The sequence below is a fragment of the Periplaneta americana genome, chromosome 10, assembly GCF_040183065.1.
Source record: "Periplaneta americana isolate PAMFEO1 chromosome 10, P.americana_PAMFEO1_priV1, whole genome shotgun sequence".
Taxonomy (NCBI): domain Eukaryota; kingdom Metazoa; phylum Arthropoda; class Insecta; order Blattodea; family Blattidae; genus Periplaneta; species Periplaneta americana.
This window is the reverse complement of record NC_091126.1, coordinates 49606140-49624928: the sequence shown is the minus strand read 5'-3', so window position 1 is coordinate 49624928 and position 18789 is coordinate 49606140. Positions and strand designations below refer to the sequence as shown.

At 35.8% G+C, this 18789-nt stretch overlaps 1 protein-coding gene across 4 annotated transcripts in view; it reads right to left on the bottom strand.

Annotated features, from left to right (window-relative positions):
• Positions 1-1544: 1544 nt before the first annotated feature.
• mdu (meduse) overlaps positions 1545-18789 on the bottom strand; it is a 518612-nt gene continuing 501367 nt past the window's right edge. For all 4 annotated transcript variants that reach the window (XM_069837376.1, XM_069837373.1, XM_069837375.1 and 1 more), the window contains 5 exons: positions 16907-17302; positions 14820-14953; positions 10311-10503; positions 5622-5731; positions 1545-4061 (listed from right to left, as the gene is read on the bottom strand). In XM_069837376.1, the coding sequence (XP_069693477.1) occupies positions 5651-5731; positions 10311-10503; positions 14820-14953; positions 16907-17302 (804 nt within the window). In that variant the 3' untranslated portion in view covers positions 1545-4061; positions 5622-5650. The remainder of the gene's footprint in view (positions 4062-5621; positions 5732-10310; positions 10504-14819; positions 14954-16906; positions 17303-18789) is intronic.

Below are 18789 nucleotides of genomic sequence, written 5' to 3'. Positions count from 1 at the left end.
AGAGTCCACTGCAAGAATGATGGGTGTCACTTTCTTGTCGAAAATGAACCAAGACTGTCAATGCATAGCTTAAGACATTTAGAATGTACATAGAGAGTTATATGACATTAACACTGATAGTCATTGTCCAGTAATGATCGGAAAATCACAGTTAAGCTTTGAGCGCTAAGCATTTCAAACTTTCAATTGCTTCTCCTGCAAAATGTATTCCAAATGACATCCATCATTCTTGCAGTGGACTCTTCATATTGAACAAGCTTTTCGCAATTTGCACAAATATAATTTTTCATTTGTGCATTTTTGCGACAATCATTTATTTTATAGCTTAAACCCTGGTTTAATATTGCAGAGTTTATTGTGTAGTATGAAGATGCCTGTGATATCAGTAAAACAAGAGCTTCAAATTACGATGCTATAAGTGTCTATGCACTTAATTTATGAAAATATTCTATTGTACAGAATATCAGATTTTTTCGATTAACCGTTCAGTCCACCCTCTTCACTACAAGAGATAACAGACGTTCTACTGTAGTCTAATATCTGTGACTGTTATTTCGATTATGTCCATTGGTACAAAAAAATGTTCAGTCTTCCACCATATGGTTAGTCAAGGGAAAGCAAAAGACTGACCATGTGTATTATCTTGTTTCGCCGTGTCTCAATACACTGCTGCAAAAACTAGATGTCTTAAGGGGAGAGGATGGTATTTTTTAAAACTTTTTTCCTATTTGGTGTAAATTATTAATTTTTTGTATGTAGAGAGCTCATAGCTGTGGCAACTCAACCAAATAAAATTGTTTTGAAAAAAAATTATTTGGAGGCCCAAATTTGAAAAAAAATATACCCAATGCAGGATTGTACTAAAACCGATATATCTAAACTGTTTTTAAAGATAGATTCAAACAGTTTTTGCAATGTATTTGCAAAAGTATGTTCTACAAACTGTCTGTAACAGAATTTTTATATTAGTCCCTACATTTGTAAAATAAACAATTAAAATTTAGTAACAATTTTCTGATTTCCTTTCTTGCAAACAAACGGACGTATTTTTAAAATGAAATAAATTGACAAAACTCCGTTACAGAGAAAAGTGTCCTAATAGTCTAAAGAATGTGTGTTCTAAATTTCATCTTTAATAGTTCAGAAATTATATTCATTTTGTCTGGCAATGTAGCAAAAAAAATGAAGTTACTGGAAACCGATAAAAGCGGGCGTGTGATTTAAAAATCCATAGCGCAGGAAGTTTAAAAATGACATCTCAACATCCGATAAGGGCACAAATACCCACAAAATGTTATGCAATGCATTCCACACATATCAAAGGGCATTTTAAAGAAAAAACAATTTTTTGAAAATTTAATTTACCGGAAACAACAATAAAAGTGGGAGAGTGATTTAAAAATCCATAAATTTAAAAATGGCAATCCACATATATCACAGAGTATTTTAAAGAATATTTTCTTTTTTGAAAATTTAGTAATTTTTCATCAAAAATACCATCCTCTCCCCTTAACACACGAAGGAACCCAGTACCAACATAGAAATTATATGTTTTATTTAAAATTATCTTTATTAATAATATTGAAAAGTATCTTTGTTATAATAGCATAGTATACTTGTTCACAAATTAATGATACATATGTAAACAGGCACAGATAAATTAAATAGGGCCTACTAATCATTAATGTACCATGGAATACGTACATTTAGCCTGTTCACTCCTGTAGTAAATAGGCAGAAGTATTAAAATATAACTATAAGATATATTTCATACTGAAAAATAATCCATTGGCCAAATTTAGTAATAAGAACACAGTGGATGTTCTCAAACTCAAAAGACAAGCACTGGCAAACCCTTATGAGGCATGAAAACCAGGCCACAGCAAGCTCTTCTCTAATCCAGTAACCAATATCATTGCCAGTTTTCTATAGTTCGTTTCTCTCTGTATTAAATATTCAATGGCAGACACACAATATATATCAGGCTGCTTTCACAAACAAACGAAATTAAGTTTACAGTTTCACTGAGCTACTCCTCACCAAACTTGAAATAAAAATCAATGACTGTTCTGAGACAAGCAATTTGCTTGCATGAATGCAACACTTAAGATATACAGTATGCGAAAATAGGCAAATGATTATTCAATGTTCACTGTCCAGAAAACAGAATTGGTAATGGACTTAAATAGTATGCAAAATATAAGAACCCATTTAACTAATTATTATACACATTACTACACAAATGAAAATGTCTGCTAATGTTAAACTCCAAATAATTATGTTTCGTATACCAAATTCTATCTTCAGCTTAACCAGTAAATTACATAAATATTCAATTATCAGATACTGTGTCCTGGTTTCAAGCATATTATTGGAATGTTACTTCCAATGAATATTATTTTCTCTTCTTGGAATACTTTAACAAGTTAATTTTTTTTTTGCATAATTTCAGTAAACTTCAACATAAGGACTTAAGAGAAAAGTGCCCTGTTCAGCTGCAATTTAGCTACGGTACCATACATTTCTTCGGCTGTATACAGATTTGTTCTAATGTAGCTAAATCTGTTATTCACTTCGGAATGAACACAAAATTAGAAATTTTGAAGTTACTGCGAAATCTTCTGTATAGAGTACCGTACATTTAACTTCGTTACAAGGCACTTTGTTGAAGAATGTTCTGTTCATAAGTATTTCAGTCTCAATAAACAACTCAAAAACTTCAATATCGGTACATATATGCTCAGTGGAACCACATTGCAGTAACTGTAATATGAAAATATCCTTTACACAAGTTATCATACAAAAATAATAGAAATATTTCTATATATATTTTTTTTTTCAATAAATACCTGTTTATGAAAGCTGAACTGAAAATGAGATTTGAACAACGATAAAATTGTCACTATTTGCGATTAACAAGTTTGAGGTCTCTGAGAAAACAGAAAATTTATTATCTCAGATTTAATACTTGAGAATGCCACAAAGTGCATTAGTAATACTTCACGTGACATGTATGCCTACTACTTTCTATGAACAGCGGTGAAGTACCTTCATCTTTCTCTAAAAATTGTATTGCACTGAATCTCTCCTTGCCTTCGACATTAAGTCATCATTCAGAACTTGTCTTGTTCATTTTACTGCAGAAACCTTGGCCACAACTGAAACCTCGTAATAAGGACTTCATATTTGTCATTTCTGAAATTCAGTTTAGCATTGCATTCCGAATTTCGAGAGGACTGAAAGCGACGTCGATGGTTTAAATAAATATCCTGTATGATTTCAGTTTAGAACCACAGGAAGGTCATCCATTAATCAGTCATATTAAATAGCCCACAACTATTTCTTTTATTATTTATTTACAAATTCTAGTTAACTTTGTCACTGGACACAAATCTGATTTTTAATGAATGTGATTAATGTTTCTGTTACGAGGAAGAAAGTAAATCTTTAACACAGAACCATGAAAGTTGTAAGTAGAACGAACTATTAATTAAAGCTAACGTCTATACCAGCGACAAGAATTTATTTATATTATCCTCATATAAAAATACGGAGAATGTTCTTTCATAACTTCATGAGCCAAGTACTGACTTCACAGTCAACAACAGTTCCCAGAAGCTCTGATTTCATACATATCCAATTTTGTGCATATAATTACAGTTTAACTGTCCAGCGATATCTAGCCTGTCCTCTTCTGAGTGACAACTTTTCACAGATTCAAACAATTTCTACCTCACATTTAACAAGACTTGCAACTTCCGACAAATGTAACTTCTTAGCACCATTATACAAGAATAAATGTAATTTAATTAAGAAACATTAGACTTTGTCCCTTCAGAAAACAATGTTCTTCTGTGTACTTTCTGCAAACAATGATTATTCAATGCTATCTTTTGATAATGTAACTTCATTTTGACAACTACAAAAGAAAATAATGTAACATTCTGTTGACAGTACATTTTAAATTAGTAAAACTGCAGTATGTTCATTTCTTTGATCCAATTTCTACATATTCCATTGCAACATCTTTTTCCCATATCCGTCCTCTTCTAATGCACACTCTGAAACAAAAATTAAACATTTACGTAGTGTATCGGTACAAGTATATCACCAATTATTCAAAACCTATATTTATCTCTCTCAGAGGAAAGATTGAAACATTTTATTCGATCAAAATCATTACAATTATTTTACAGAAGTCTAAACAATTAAGTTACCAAACTTCTTACAGGTACCGTAGTACAGCAAAGTCCAGTAGGCAAAAAAGTTATTTTACCTCGGACTTTCAATGTACTGTAATAAACAACCAAGTTGCAGGTTAGAACATTAGCCACTAACGACAGCAGTGATTCAATTTTAATCTTTGAATGAGCACTGAACATACAGAAATCTCGTTGGTTGGTTGGTTGGTTGTTATAGCTCACAAGCAAACGTTCTGATGGACAGATAAAAAAAAGTTACATTTTTTTTTTCCACCATGTTAATAATGTCAAAAGAAATGCTTATACAAATTTTGGCCACTTGACCGCAATTACAAGGGCCGTAAAAAAATAAGTTCGTCAGGGGTCGTTAACAGAAAAAAACACAATTTCATTGGATAAATTTATTGGAACAGACACAGCAATTGTTGAGCTATTTTTCAACATATTTTCCATCGGAACTGAGACATTTCTCATATCGTGGGATCGATAGAAGTGCAGACGCATTCAAACGCAGGTTCCGATCTGAGGTGGCTGACTTCGACACAACAATTGATCCCATGGTATGACAAATGGCTCAGTTCCAGTGGGAGAAATGTTGACAAATAGCGCAACAATTGCTGTATCTGTTTCAATAAATATTTCCATGCAATTGTGCTTTTTTCTATAAACTGCCCCAGGGAAAATCACTTTCTGGATGGCCTCGTAGCTGTAGACGTGAAGGGTTCATTATTCAACAGAAGTGAAACCGCTGGTATTTGATGAGCTAAGGAGAATACTTGGTATTTGCCAAAACATGAAACTGGTGCTCATTTCAAAATGGCTACAAGCTACAATTAAGTTCAAGGTAAAATGTTCCGGAGATAAAATAGTCCCCCCAATCGGATCTCTGGGCGGGGACTACTTTGGGCTCTCAACAAGTAGGAAAAACATGCAGACATCTGACACTACAGAAAATATTCTTTTTAAACTAAAGCACTGACCTAGTCACGCATACACAGAAATATGTACCTACAACATTGGCAATGAAAGTAATTATGAAATAACTGCAAATTTCCAGGTATGTAGATAAATATTTAGCTTAAAATATACATATATACTTTATATATAAAGAAAAAGTAAATACTACGATGGCAATGTAGGAGAGAGATATCTTTAATAAAGTTCGAGACAGCAGTAAGTATATAAACTTCTGTAGATGTAATAAATACGAATTGTTCTGAATTTCCCCACTTTTCAATTCTAAAATATAGTAGCTCTATAGTGGAGGAATTTGCCAAAACCTCCCAATGCTAAAAGACACTAAGTTAAGATAAATAAGAGAAAGCAAGAAGATATGGGTGTGTCTAAAGTATATACACAAAAATACAATTAACCTAATCTAATTAATTACTACTCAAGTATAATAATAACAACCATTACCAACAAATCTGTCTGTCTGTTCTGGATGATCAATGTTCGATGTTTTGCTGAATCATGTTTTCCCACTGTGCAATCAGAGCACTTCGTTTCCTGATGTTCCTCAAGGATGGCTGCAACGAAAGTAATAAAACGATAAAATTTGAATAGAATGATAACAAAGGTCAAGAAATTCAAGCATTTCATTGTCCAATTTAAAGATAAGAAATGGCACACAAAAATGTATGTAGGCCACTGGTACATTTTTCCAGTGAAAGCACCAAACCCAATTTCCTGTAACATGAGTATACCATATCCTACTTTCTATTTTCTTGTAGTGATCCTCCCTCCCCCAAGAAAAAGAACAAAACAAAAAAATACACTCAACAAATATATATATATATATATATATATATATATATATATATATATTTTACTTTTTGTAATTAGCTTTGTCATTATTCTATTGTTGACTAGTACATTTAAGCATAAGAAAATATTGTGTAGCTATGTTCTCTCGTTTGAGCATTTGACAGTATGGGCATACAACACCATAATGTAGTTTGTATGTGAGTAACACTGATTCGGGAAAATAAAAAAATTATTCAGGAATGCCATATTTCAGTTCCTCCTATGTTCTCCACAAAAGAGGAGAGACCATCGAGGTAGATATACAGATAGTTAATTTTACGAGGAATGCTTGTATTATGGGCCAAGTGGCGGCAAAATTGTGTGCTGCGCAAGCGACCTTGGCTGTGATGTGTCCTGTACAAAGTTCCGGGTTCCAACGTATCTTGATTCAATCGAGTTTGAAGTTCACTTTGGTGTACACATATTTTGTGAGAATTCGTAATACATTAAATATACTCCCAGTGCTACCAGGAATTTTACAAAAACATCAAGCAAAGCTCTAATCCTGGTTTAGATGGGTCATGTTTGAAATAGTGAAAACTAACCTCATGATGTGTTTTTTTTTATCAATATGGCCAATGAAAACTATAAATTAGGTAGGCCTACATATTACTGTACAATTTGTGCAGTTTTCTACAATATGTAAAATAAAATGTTCCTGTGAGAAAATTTTTATTTTTATACAGTTATTAAAAATCTAAAATATTAGCATATTTACTGAACTACTGGAAACAAACTGGAGCGAAATATTTTTCGCTAACAAGTTTCTTAACGTTTTACTGAACAGGGTATTTGGACATTCTACCTTTTTTCCAATCAGAAGTTAAATTATCCTAAACGTGATCAACTACCATACCCTTAAAAATGATCAAAAACTTCATCAGATAAAATTTCTCTTGCTGGTAGAAGTAGGCCGTACATATAAATCCTTCATAAGAGAACAGTTTTTCTACAGGCATAGAGGAACACAAACTTTTATTGCACTTGATATCCACTACTGGATAATTTGTCTAGACTGACGGGGGTTTTCCTTTTGTCATTAAAAAAATTCATACGAGCTCATACTCCATAGTAAGCAACTCTTTTTATTTTTTCAATGTTGAGTTGAGAACATAAATATTTCTTTCATTGTATTCGTCATCTGAAATGACCATATGTGCAGCAGAGAACTGCTGAGCTGATTTTACACACACATTTTGTATCCTCTCATCCTTTGACGAGACAGTGTCAGGGTGTCGGCTCATCTTAAATGATGAATGGAAACATGCTGCCAAAATAGCTTCATTTGCTTCTGGGACCTGATCGAACATTGCTTTAAATCTGGATGACAGTGAACAGTAGAGACGGAATGACGTTGAAGAGATGGCATGGACTTCTAGATGACACTATATTTAACCTATTTTTGAGAGAAATCAATGTGGTCTGTTGATGGACATAGCACCCAGAGTGACAAATTTTAAATTCCGTAGAATCAGAACTTGAAAGAAAAAAAGTATTTTGAGTACCGATATTTTACATACAGTACAAAATAGATCATTTTTATATATTTAAATAACAAACACGAAATACTTCCGAAAACCCTTTCAAATCACAAAATATAAATTTACATGGGTCAGTCAAATGAAAACGAGAAATAATTTTTTTTCTCTGCAGAGGAATTTTATTTCTCAAAATAAACTCCACCAGTGTTTAGGCACTTATCCCACCTGCTCACCAAATTTTTGATACCTTGTTCATAAAAGTCTTTTGGCTGCTGGTGCACTGCCTCAATCACATTACCGTCCATTGCAAACCGGTACCCTCTCAGGTCACTTTCGAGCTTGCCGAAAATCTGAAAGTCGCAAGGTGACAAGTCCGAGCTGTAAGGGGGATGTTCGAGCACCTCCCAGCGCAGGTCCCAAATGGTGTCCATGGTGTGCCGAGCTGTGTGTGGTCGCGCATTGTCGTGTAAAAAAATGACACCTTCACAAAAATGTCCAGGTCGCTTGTTTTTGACGACATGACGCAATTCAATACAGAGGATTTTGGAGTATCGAGCGGAGGTGATAGAATTCTCCTCTCTCTATGAAGTGGCAGAGTAATGGACCCTCTGAGTCAAGAAACAGCATGAGCATCGCCTTGCCTGCAGTTGTGAAATTTCTGAACTTTTTTGGGCATGACTGCATGCCGTGTCACTTGCTCTGCAGTTCGTAGTGCTTGCACCATGTTTCATCCACTGTCACAATACATTCCAAGAAAGCCTCCCCCTCCTGTTCATAACACATCAGATGTTGCAAACTCAGTCTCATTCAGTGTTTTTTCTGCTCACCTGTAAGACATTTTAACACACACTTTACAGTACTTCAATCAGTCGTGGATTATTGAGTCTGCACATATATAACTGATATTCAGGTTCTAAGCCACTTCGTTCACTGTACACTTCCGATCTGCTTGGATGAGATTGTCTGCTGCAACAACATTTTCTTCTGTGATGACTGTGTGAAACTGGCCAGGGCGCAGGTCATCCTCCAGTGGTGTCGCTTTGTCCACTCATACACTCTGACACGCGACATGCAGTTATCCACGTACACCTTCTTCATACGGTTATGAATTTCAATTGCTGAAACGCCTTTGGCGGCTAGAAACTGCACCACACTAAGCTGCGATAACTTGAACACTCCCTCCCGTTACTGTGAACACTATCTTAGTCTTGTTGTTGCGCATCTCTCCCTGTACATGCATGTTGGCCAACCTCGGTCAATAGAGCTCTCAATCAGTAGGATCAACTCCAAAACTTTCCCCCATGGTAGTGCGTAACCTAACTGTTGGCAGCCGATTTCTTGTTTTCATTTGACCAACCTTCGTATTTCAAATAATATCTAGCCCTGGGTAGTGGTGCAGTCAAGACCACCCCCACAACAATCACAGGAATTTCCCTACTCAGAAATGACCGCAAGAGCTGCAAGTCATCCAACTATACGAAAATTTAGGCTCACGTAAACAATACGCTTGACTTAGCATGAACTTTTTAAAAACTCATCAGAAACTCTTAATGCATCAGAGAACTCCTATATTCTTCTCACCTAATACACTATAAAATTGTACCTAATGCTTCTCCTACAAATCCTGTAGACTGTACTGGTATAAGCTATCAACTATCAATTTCAGAACAGGCTCATAAATCATCAGACCTACCAGTCAGAATATTGCAATAATCCTTGGAAACCATAAATACGGCGTATCCACAAGAAGAGCAGATGAGAATGTATAAAAAGAATTGTTACCAGTACATAAGGAATAAAGAAGATGGGGCAAGATCAAGAACGAAATCATCTCACAATATATACCACTTGGACCACGCTCAACAAACCTCGAAGGTGAACTTCTGGCCTTAACAATTACTCTACAGACACAGTGTAAGAAAGAAAATAGTAATACTGGATTCAGAGAGCAGCAATAGAAGCATTTAACTGTTTACAACCAAACAACTTCAAGGCTTATCCAAGAAATAATATCTACGAACAAAATTCTGATAGTAAAGGAAAGAGATATTACAATAAGTTCCTTCATATGTTATATAGTTCGTAAATGAGCAGGGAGACTAATTTAGCAAAGAGAAGTTCCAAAACTGTTCAAAAACCACCAAAACAAATGAAAAGCACAAGAAAAAACGCCTTAATCCAAAATTATCGATTTTATGTTATAGATGTCGTGTAATAGCTTAGGTAGTGTAGATCTGTATAGTTTAACTGTGCACAACAACAACCTAATTAGTCTAAAGAAATTTAGAAGAATGATAACCCTAAGACAATAGAAATATAATGGGTCTTGGAAACTTTTAACTTGCTTGCTCTCCTGTAAAACAGTGAAACGTGACTTACCAGGTTTTATCCGTGTACTCTTCAAATATGTAGTAATTTGAAAGAAGATTACTGGTATGTGAATTAAAACAAGTACACCACAACAGAAAGAAATGTAACAAAGGGAGACCTATTGAACAAGAAATATCAACATACAGAGAGAGGAGTCTGGAATACGCAACATCTACCAAGAAAAACAGCAGTAGCACTTCTTGAATTGGAGACTGGTCACGAGTGCTTGGACGAACATCTATGTACAATCTACAACGAGTGGGAATCACTTGGGAAAGAGGTTCTGTGTGCAATGAAGATACTCCACTGGAGAAGAAAAAATGGCTCCACAGCCGACAACTTTACCCAAACACAATGTTCCCTTTCACACTCTAGTCTTCCAGCAGTATTACATATTAAGTCACCTTCAATCAACTACCTACATTGTACTATGGTTGTATAAAGAACAAACCTTGTCTAATGATGTATCACTGTCCCCATTAGGGGTTGTCTCAGAATCCAGTAGGTTAGGATTGGACAGAGCACTACGAAGAGGAGTGTGGTTTTCCATGTCTCTGTCTGATGCATCATTTTCTTCTTCATCATCGTCTCCAATACACAACAGATTTGGTTGAGACCGTGCAAACATTCGAGCACGCTGCAATCTGCGTACAAAAAATAAATTCTTAGTAATATATTTTTATATGTGAATGCATGTCAGTAGACAGTTAATTACATGAACATTTTCACATCTGTCCAGATATCTGTACTAAAATACTTGGAAGAGAATTTGTGCCAAATTTAACTTCAACCTTTGTAGGAAAAATCATTTTTTGGTTGCGAATTTGCATTTTCAGTTTGTTATGCTACTGCAACGAACACAGGATCTGAATGATATTCATCTCTGCAACAATTCCGATATATTAATCTATTTTATGATGTTCTTAATCATGTGATAAAGAGAAAAACATTTACCGCTATGAAGTAACAGCATGCCTGATCGTGGTTCAAATCTTGGTTGAAACAAGTTACCTGGTTGAGATTTTTTCCGGAGTTCTTCCTCAACCCATTAAGAACAAATGCTGGGTAATTTTCAGTGCTGGACCCTGGACTCATTTTGCTGGTATTAACACCTTGCAATTCACTCAGGTGCTAGATAACCACCTCAGTTAATAAAGCTTTATAAAATAAAGTAATTAAAAATAGGAAAATGGAATATGGATGGTACAGATTACAGGTGAATGGAGGTAGATGGACAGTCCTACATGCACTTATGTCACTAATATGGACTTAATGCACTATCTCCAAATTTTGAAGTGGGCGAGAAATGACCGGAAAATTTTGCCTAGAATCCTCAATCACTTTCTTTCTACAGGGGCCACTAAGGATTTTTATAGCCTTTAAAAATCAATCGCCCTAGGCCACATTTGTACCCGCGAATCTAGAGTCCAATAGTGAACATAGAAACCATTAGAAGTCTGAGGACGATAGAAAAATGGGGTATTTAAACATAATAAACTACAGTAATTTTGACAATCATACAAACTATTCTCTTTGGCTATCTTCCTGTCTGAGTCTGTTTCAGGTTTAATTTAAAATATGTTGCTCCTTCTATGTGCCAGATAATGACATGTTGCACATTTTGACAAGACAGGCAGAGTTTAAGGGGGTAGCGAAAATACCTAATTAATAACTTTTGTCCACCAAACATTTATTTTTGATTCCCTGTAAATTTTACCCACGTTTTCAGCTTCAAGTCAATGCAGTAGCCACATACAGATGCGAGCTTACGACAGTTAACTTCTCTAGACAAATGTACTATTATGCATTTACACAGGATTTCCAAAATTACAAATTTCATTAAGCCAATATATACAGTGAGTCCCAGCGAACGTTCCCGGTGTTTCTGTTGGTCGACCAGCAGCATATCCCCCCCCCCCCACATGCTCCCGTCACTGCTTGCATCCGCAAACCCACGGTGCTTTGACGGATTAAAACTTACGTACTATGTTATATAAATAACATTCAGTACTCACCAGAGTCGTGCACAACTGGTTACGAAAAATAGAAATTATATATTGATATTGAATGCCTGGTGCTATAGTCAGTATGCAAAGCTCTCCCACCTCGCGGAGTGTCTCAGGTTCGGTTTATAGAATATTCGAGTTGTTTCTCACTCTTTGTGGGCGGACGGCAAAGGTAGACCACATTGAGCCATGCAGGAGTTACAAGAGCCCTTGCAAGGATGCGTTCATCGTGTAGGCCTATCATTCAATTGATAATTTTTCCTCAGTCAGGTCAGGTCAGGTCAGGTCAGGTCAGTCAGTCGATTCATTCATCATCCATTCATACTCTGATTCATTCATGTATGTGTGGATTGATTGATTCATTAATTGATTCACTGATTGATTCATTGATTGGTTAACAGATGCATTAGTTGATTCATTCATAGATTCATTCATCCAGTCCAGGTATTACAGTTGGGTACTTTCAGGGCAACAACATGCTTCATGAAAATACAAGCATTTGAGCTTCAGAGTATTTTTTTAACAACACTCTTGTTGTTTAGTCAACTGTCCGAAGACAGGTCTGAACCTCACAGGTGATACCAAGAAGGCACCACTTATGAGGCAACTAGGCCAGAAGATAATGGGGTAGGGTGACCTCTATGTTCTTCAAAAAATTATTTATTAATGAAATAATGCAGCTCTCTAGAGTAATTAAAAGGGATTATATATTAATAACTATTGTTTTAGAGGTATGCATTTTGAGTTTAAAATATAAATATTACACTAGAATGTAGGCCTATGTATTTATTTGCGCTTCTCTTTATTAAGTAATTGTAATTTATTTTATTCTTGCACTTTTTTTTTTACGCACCAGATTTCATTTTCTGCTTTGTATTTATTTCATTTGTTGTTACCAATGTCCATTTGTTCATTTATGTATTAGTTATGAAGATAAGTGTATTAAAGTGTCCAATCAATAATTGTAGACCTATATCAAGCAAACACATTTTTTAATAAGATAAAGTAAATTTTCTTCAATTGTTACTCCGTTTGTGTACTCAGAAAACAACAGTTTCATGTATGATGAAATGCACCTGGTGTTCTATTTATCCTGCAAAACATAAGGGGTAACCGGTTGAAAATCGAATATTCGGTCTGATGCCCGACCTTGACGAATGTTCTCTAACTGGTCCAAAGTGCTATTTTGCAGCTCTCTAGTATTCACCATCCTCACAGTAGCTGCTGGATGTGCTGCCTATCTAGTGTGATACATAATTCGCATAGTTTTAAGAAACTATCATTCATACGCATCAGTTCCTTCACATTAATTGTATGAATTTTTGTTTGACTGTTATCCAGCATATGAGGATTATTTGCATACACACTCTTTTTCAGTTCTCCCCAGAAATAAAAGCCACACTGTATTAGATCAGGGGAGCAAGACGTAGTCCATAACCCCTTTCCAATAATTCTACGGCCAGATGTACAAATGTTATTAATATAACACAGTATTTAAGTTTTAATCTGGCGAAGCACTTTAAGTTCGTGGCTGCAAGCAGCAGAAGCACCAGGGGGACCTGTTGCTGATCGGCAGACAGAAACACTAGGATGTTCGCCAAGACTCACTATATATTTAAATTTTAAGTTACAATATCAGTATCACTATACGCGAACAGTTCGACAAATGAAAGAAGTGCGAGAAAGGGGTAGAGGGGGAAAGAGAGGGATATGGAGCATTGGGGGGGTGAGGGAACAAGTAACATTATGAAGATTTTTTTCAGCTGTTTTGCTTTTTTTAATCTCAACAAGACTGTTTCACCAATGTTTCGCAATGGAAGTGAGTTCTTGCATTTAACTGTAATTTAATTTCAGAACTTCAAAGAACTTCGAGAATTTGGCAACAGATTTCCCTGAGTTGGCGCTTCATGTTTCCATTACCATTACTCGTTATCATTAAGTTAGTATACAGAATTAGATCTAAATTTTATAAGAAATTTCTAGGAATCCCATGGAATGCCTCTAACCTAGCTGCTAGATTCGAAATGGAGGTAGATAGTATTACGAGAATGATACTAGTACGGAAAATAAAATTCTTAGGTCATATTATGGAGGAGGATGATAGTGTTATTGAAAAGAAGTGTTTGCAGTTTCTTCGGGACACGAATTTGAAATCCAATTGGCTAGAAGATTTAAAGAACAAGGTGAGTAGGTTAGGTCTAAGATGGTTATGGGAGGAAATTGGAGTAATGAATTTAAATGTAATTTGTAAAATCGTAAAAGAGAGGTGTAATGAAACTACGAGACAGGAATTATATCAAAATCTCAACGAATTAAGAACATTAAGTAACTATAAGGTCATTAAAACGTCATGGGAATAAGAATATGTCAGAATAAATAATAGGAAAGTGAGGATGGGCTTAGCTTGGTGGAGACTAGGAATATGGAAATTGAAAAACAGGATGGGTACCATAGAGAAGGATATCTCCCCATTTGCGGCATGGGAGAAGACGTGTTCCATATATTATTAGAATGTCAAGTAACAGTCAATAAAAGGAAAAGTGGATAAATAATAAATTTTTGAATATGAATAGATATGTAGCATATAAGAAAATATATAATATAACTATATAAGAGAGTTAAATAAATTGGGCAAATTTTTAATGTTAGTGAAGATGAAACGGGAAGAGAAAGTTAAAAGTAATTTTGTATTAAATTGATCTTGTAGTGTGTTTTTTCTGTTTGTTTTGCTTTTGTTTATTTTTTTTTAGTTGTGAGACTTGGCATAGGTGATTAAAATTGTAAAGTAAGCCAACTCTGGGGTAATATAGAATTGTAACAGGTCTGTCTTACAGATATATGATAGATGAATAAATATATCATATCATATATATATCATATCATGATGTTAGTATATATAAATATGTAGGCCTATGATAAGGGAAAATATAAAATTTCATGACAATGAAGTTTACCTCAATTCTTCTTCACGTTTCTGCATCTCCTGTAACTCAACTTGTATTTTCTCTTCGGCTGAAATATATCCTCCTCGCCGGAACACTCCTTTCTGGACATCACCATTCTCCCTTTCTTCTCCATCCTGTGTGTTCTGATAAAACAAAATGTTAAAATGGGGTTTTACTGTAATCATTAATCATTATGGAAACAGCAAAGCATGTATGCCTACTAAATTTTCTGTAAAAAACGTACGATTTCGAAAGCAGGTGTAATGGTTGGGGGACTCACCATGCTAACCACACTTCACATCTGTACCAGTTAGAAGAGTGTTTACTTCTACCGAGACATAGAGACGTGAGACCTGCAATTAGCTTGTCGGCCTTGATCCTCTATGGGCTTTCACATTACAGATTCAATTTTTAGTTAAGACATTAATCATACCACTTCATTACTACCGTACACTTTTGTCCAAAGAAAAAAGAAAGAAAATGTAAAAACACAGTTCAGAACCCATTTTCAATACATCGAAATTTTGTTCCCCCCCCCCCCTTTTTTAAGGAAATCATATTCATTTTTAGTAAAAATTATTTTTCATACTGAATATGAAAAAAAAGAAATGAATTCATACTTCAGGAGAAATTCTTGCACATAGATTGCATGCTGTAAACCAGCAGTAATCAATCTATGGTACGCGTACTCCCAGGGTGCAGGGCTGTCTCAAGGGGTATGCATCTCACTGATTACGTATCTAAAAATGCTGACATAGGTTTTTACTTTATTATACTTCTTGATAATACGAGGCGTGTTCTTAAAGTAAGTTCCATTTTCAATTACAGCCGTCGCATCGCTGCAATCATTTTGCACATAAGTGTTTTCTTCTTCAGTTCTCAGGCAAGCTGTGCATGCAGTTTCAGGGCTTCAGTCCGTGTGTGTGGTTAGTTGTAATCAATTGAAATGTTTAAAGCAATCAAGCACTCCGCCGACTGTGAGATGCAGTCTTATCCGTTTCTTGAATGCGAGAAACATTAAACCAGCTGACATTCATTGTCAGCTTTGTGAGGTGTATGGTGATGATGCTATTAGTGATGGAATGGTCAGGAGATGGTCACACACAGCTTGTGACATCCAAAATCTCATCTCGAAATTTGGCTGGGAACAAATTGACTATCCCCCCTACAGCCCGGATTTGGTTCCGAGTGACTTTCACCTCTTCCTGCACCTCAAGAAGTTCCTTGTTTGTCAACGTTTTGATGGCGACGAAGTCAAAACAGCAGTCCGGGAGTGGTTCGCATCGCAGGCGGACGAATTCTACAATGAGGGGATAGAAAGACTTGTGCCACGACTCGATAAATGCCTCAATAATGGTGGAGATTATGGTGAGAAGTAATTGAAGTGTGGGGAATACAATGCAACAAAAATGGTTTGTAAATATCTTCCAGTTTACTTACTACACCCTTTTGGAACTTACTTTAAGAACACGCTTCGTAATTTCATTCCTGCATAATATTATAGTTTTTTATGCAATATCAACTCTTGTTTTGCCTTATTTGAGTAACATTTTACGTTACGTAATTTACGTAATTCGTTACTATTATTATTGCATCAATAACTATTGGTTGGCAGCAGCAGCAGTAAAAAATAACATTTTTAATACAACATTAACCATAGTCTTTTGTAAATTCCTATATAATTGCAATGCAGTTTGGGAGTATGCTAGCAAAAAAGACTGAATACAACTGCTGTACACCACTTTTTCTGTAGCAGAGATGCTGGCCAAAAGTCAATTGTAATGACCTCGAAATCTGTTTAAGATATCACAATACTCTACGTTTATACTTCACACATTTTACGAATATTAAAAGTCAGATTCGATAATTCTACGACTTATGAAATTCTTTCATGACCTGACCATTTTTTCTAAAGAAGAATGCTTTCTTTTTCACTTGTTGATGAGTGACCAAAACAATTTCGAAATAAAGAAGAGAATTCCAAGACTGCAGGACTGAATCGCCACAGGCGTCAGTCAACCTGTCTACCAATTGAGCCAGAAAGGGCAGTTACAAACAAGAATATCATATTAATATGTTTTCCTGACTTCACTCACCTGTCGTTCATCAATGGACGGTGCGTCAACCACTTTGTTGACAGCAACTGGTGCTGCTGGAATTGGTGCAGGGCTGGAACTTGTTGGTGAGGTGACAAATCCGGAACTGAGCGTCCCCATCTTCCCCCGAGTGGCAAGGAATCTCTGCATCAATCCCTTCTGACCCATCGTGTTGGGAAACTTGCGTGGACTTAGTACTGGAATACTGGGGCTCTGGGACAGAGTCCGTGCAATGGTTGGACGTGCTGGTGGTGTTACAACATTATTTGTAGCTTTCTGAGCAGCGTTTTCTGTCTCTGCCACGGACTGAGGAATGTGCGACGTCGAAACAGACTTGTGTAGCTTACGATCCTGTTCTTCTATGGCGAATTCTGCCAAATCTGTGAACCGTGTTACCTGCAAAAGATGAATGTGCAATATTCACAATTTTGAAAGGAATAACAGATGTATTACTTAATATTAGATGTCAAAAGACAGGAGATTTGTGAAAACGATTACTCATGATAATCCCACGTAGTAGCTGCGTGGTCTAAAGCATCTTGCTTAGAACTAGCAAAATGGAATGACCACTGTTTCAAGTCCTCTTGGGAGAATAACTTTCCTTATCAAATAGCGATCAGAGTATGAAACCAGTGCCCATCCGGCATTTGCAGTAGAGATGACACTCAGAAAAATCCCCTGTGTATGTACATTTTATTTGTGGTGTGGCACTTTACACCATCTTATTAAAACCAAAAGTCACGTTCACCAATTTCTAGCAATGCCATGCTATGTTCAACAATATCTGTCTGCAGCGCCATCTACCCTTAATTCGAAAAAAATAGAATTCCAAAATTCTCCGCTAAATTATGACAAATCAAATGCCACTTTCTATGAATGACGTGTTGCCTCATGTAACAAATGCGGAATACTGTATTTGCAGCCCAAATTCGTATTTCTTGACAGTTTTGCTCATTTCTATAACATTATTTTCAAAATTCCATTTCTATAACTTACTTAGTTACTTACAAATGGCTTTTAAGGAACCCGAAGGTTCATTGCCGCCCTCACATAAGCCCGCCATCGGTCCCTATCCTGTGCAAAATTAATCCACTCTCTATCATCATATCCTCCCTCCCTCAAATACATTTTAATATTATCCTCCCATCTACGTCTCGGCCTCCCCAAAGGTCTATTTACCTCCGGTCTCCCAACTAACATTCTATATGCATTTCTGGATTCGCCCATGGGTGCTACATGCCCTGCCCATCTCAAACGTCTGGATTTAATGTTCCTAATTATGTCAGGTGAATAATAAAATGCATGCAGTTCTGAGTTGTGTAACTTTTTCCATTCTCCTATAACTTCATCCCTCTTAGCCACAAATATTTTCCTAAGAACCTTATTCTCAAACACTCTTAATCTTTGTTCCTCTCTCAAAGTGAGAGTCCAAGTTTCACAACCATACAGAACAACCGGTAATATAACTGTTTTATAAATTCTAACTTTCAGATTTTTTGACAGCAGACTAGATGACAAAAGCTTCTCAACCAAATAACATGCATTTCCCATATTATTCTGCGTTTAATTTCCCTGTCATTTATATTTGTTACAGTTTCTCCAAAATATTTGAATTTTTCAACCTCTTCGAAGGACAACTCTCCAATTTTTAGGTTTCCATTTCGTACAATGTTCTGGTCACGAGACATAATCATATACTTTGTCTTTTCGGGATTTACTTCCAAACCTATCACTTTACTTGCTTCAAGTAAAATTCCCGTGTTTTCCCTAATCGTTTGTTAATTTTCTCCTAATATATTCACGTCATCTGCATAGACAAGAAGCTGATGTAACCCATTCAATTCCAAACCCTGTCTGTTATCCTGAACTTTCCTAATGGCATA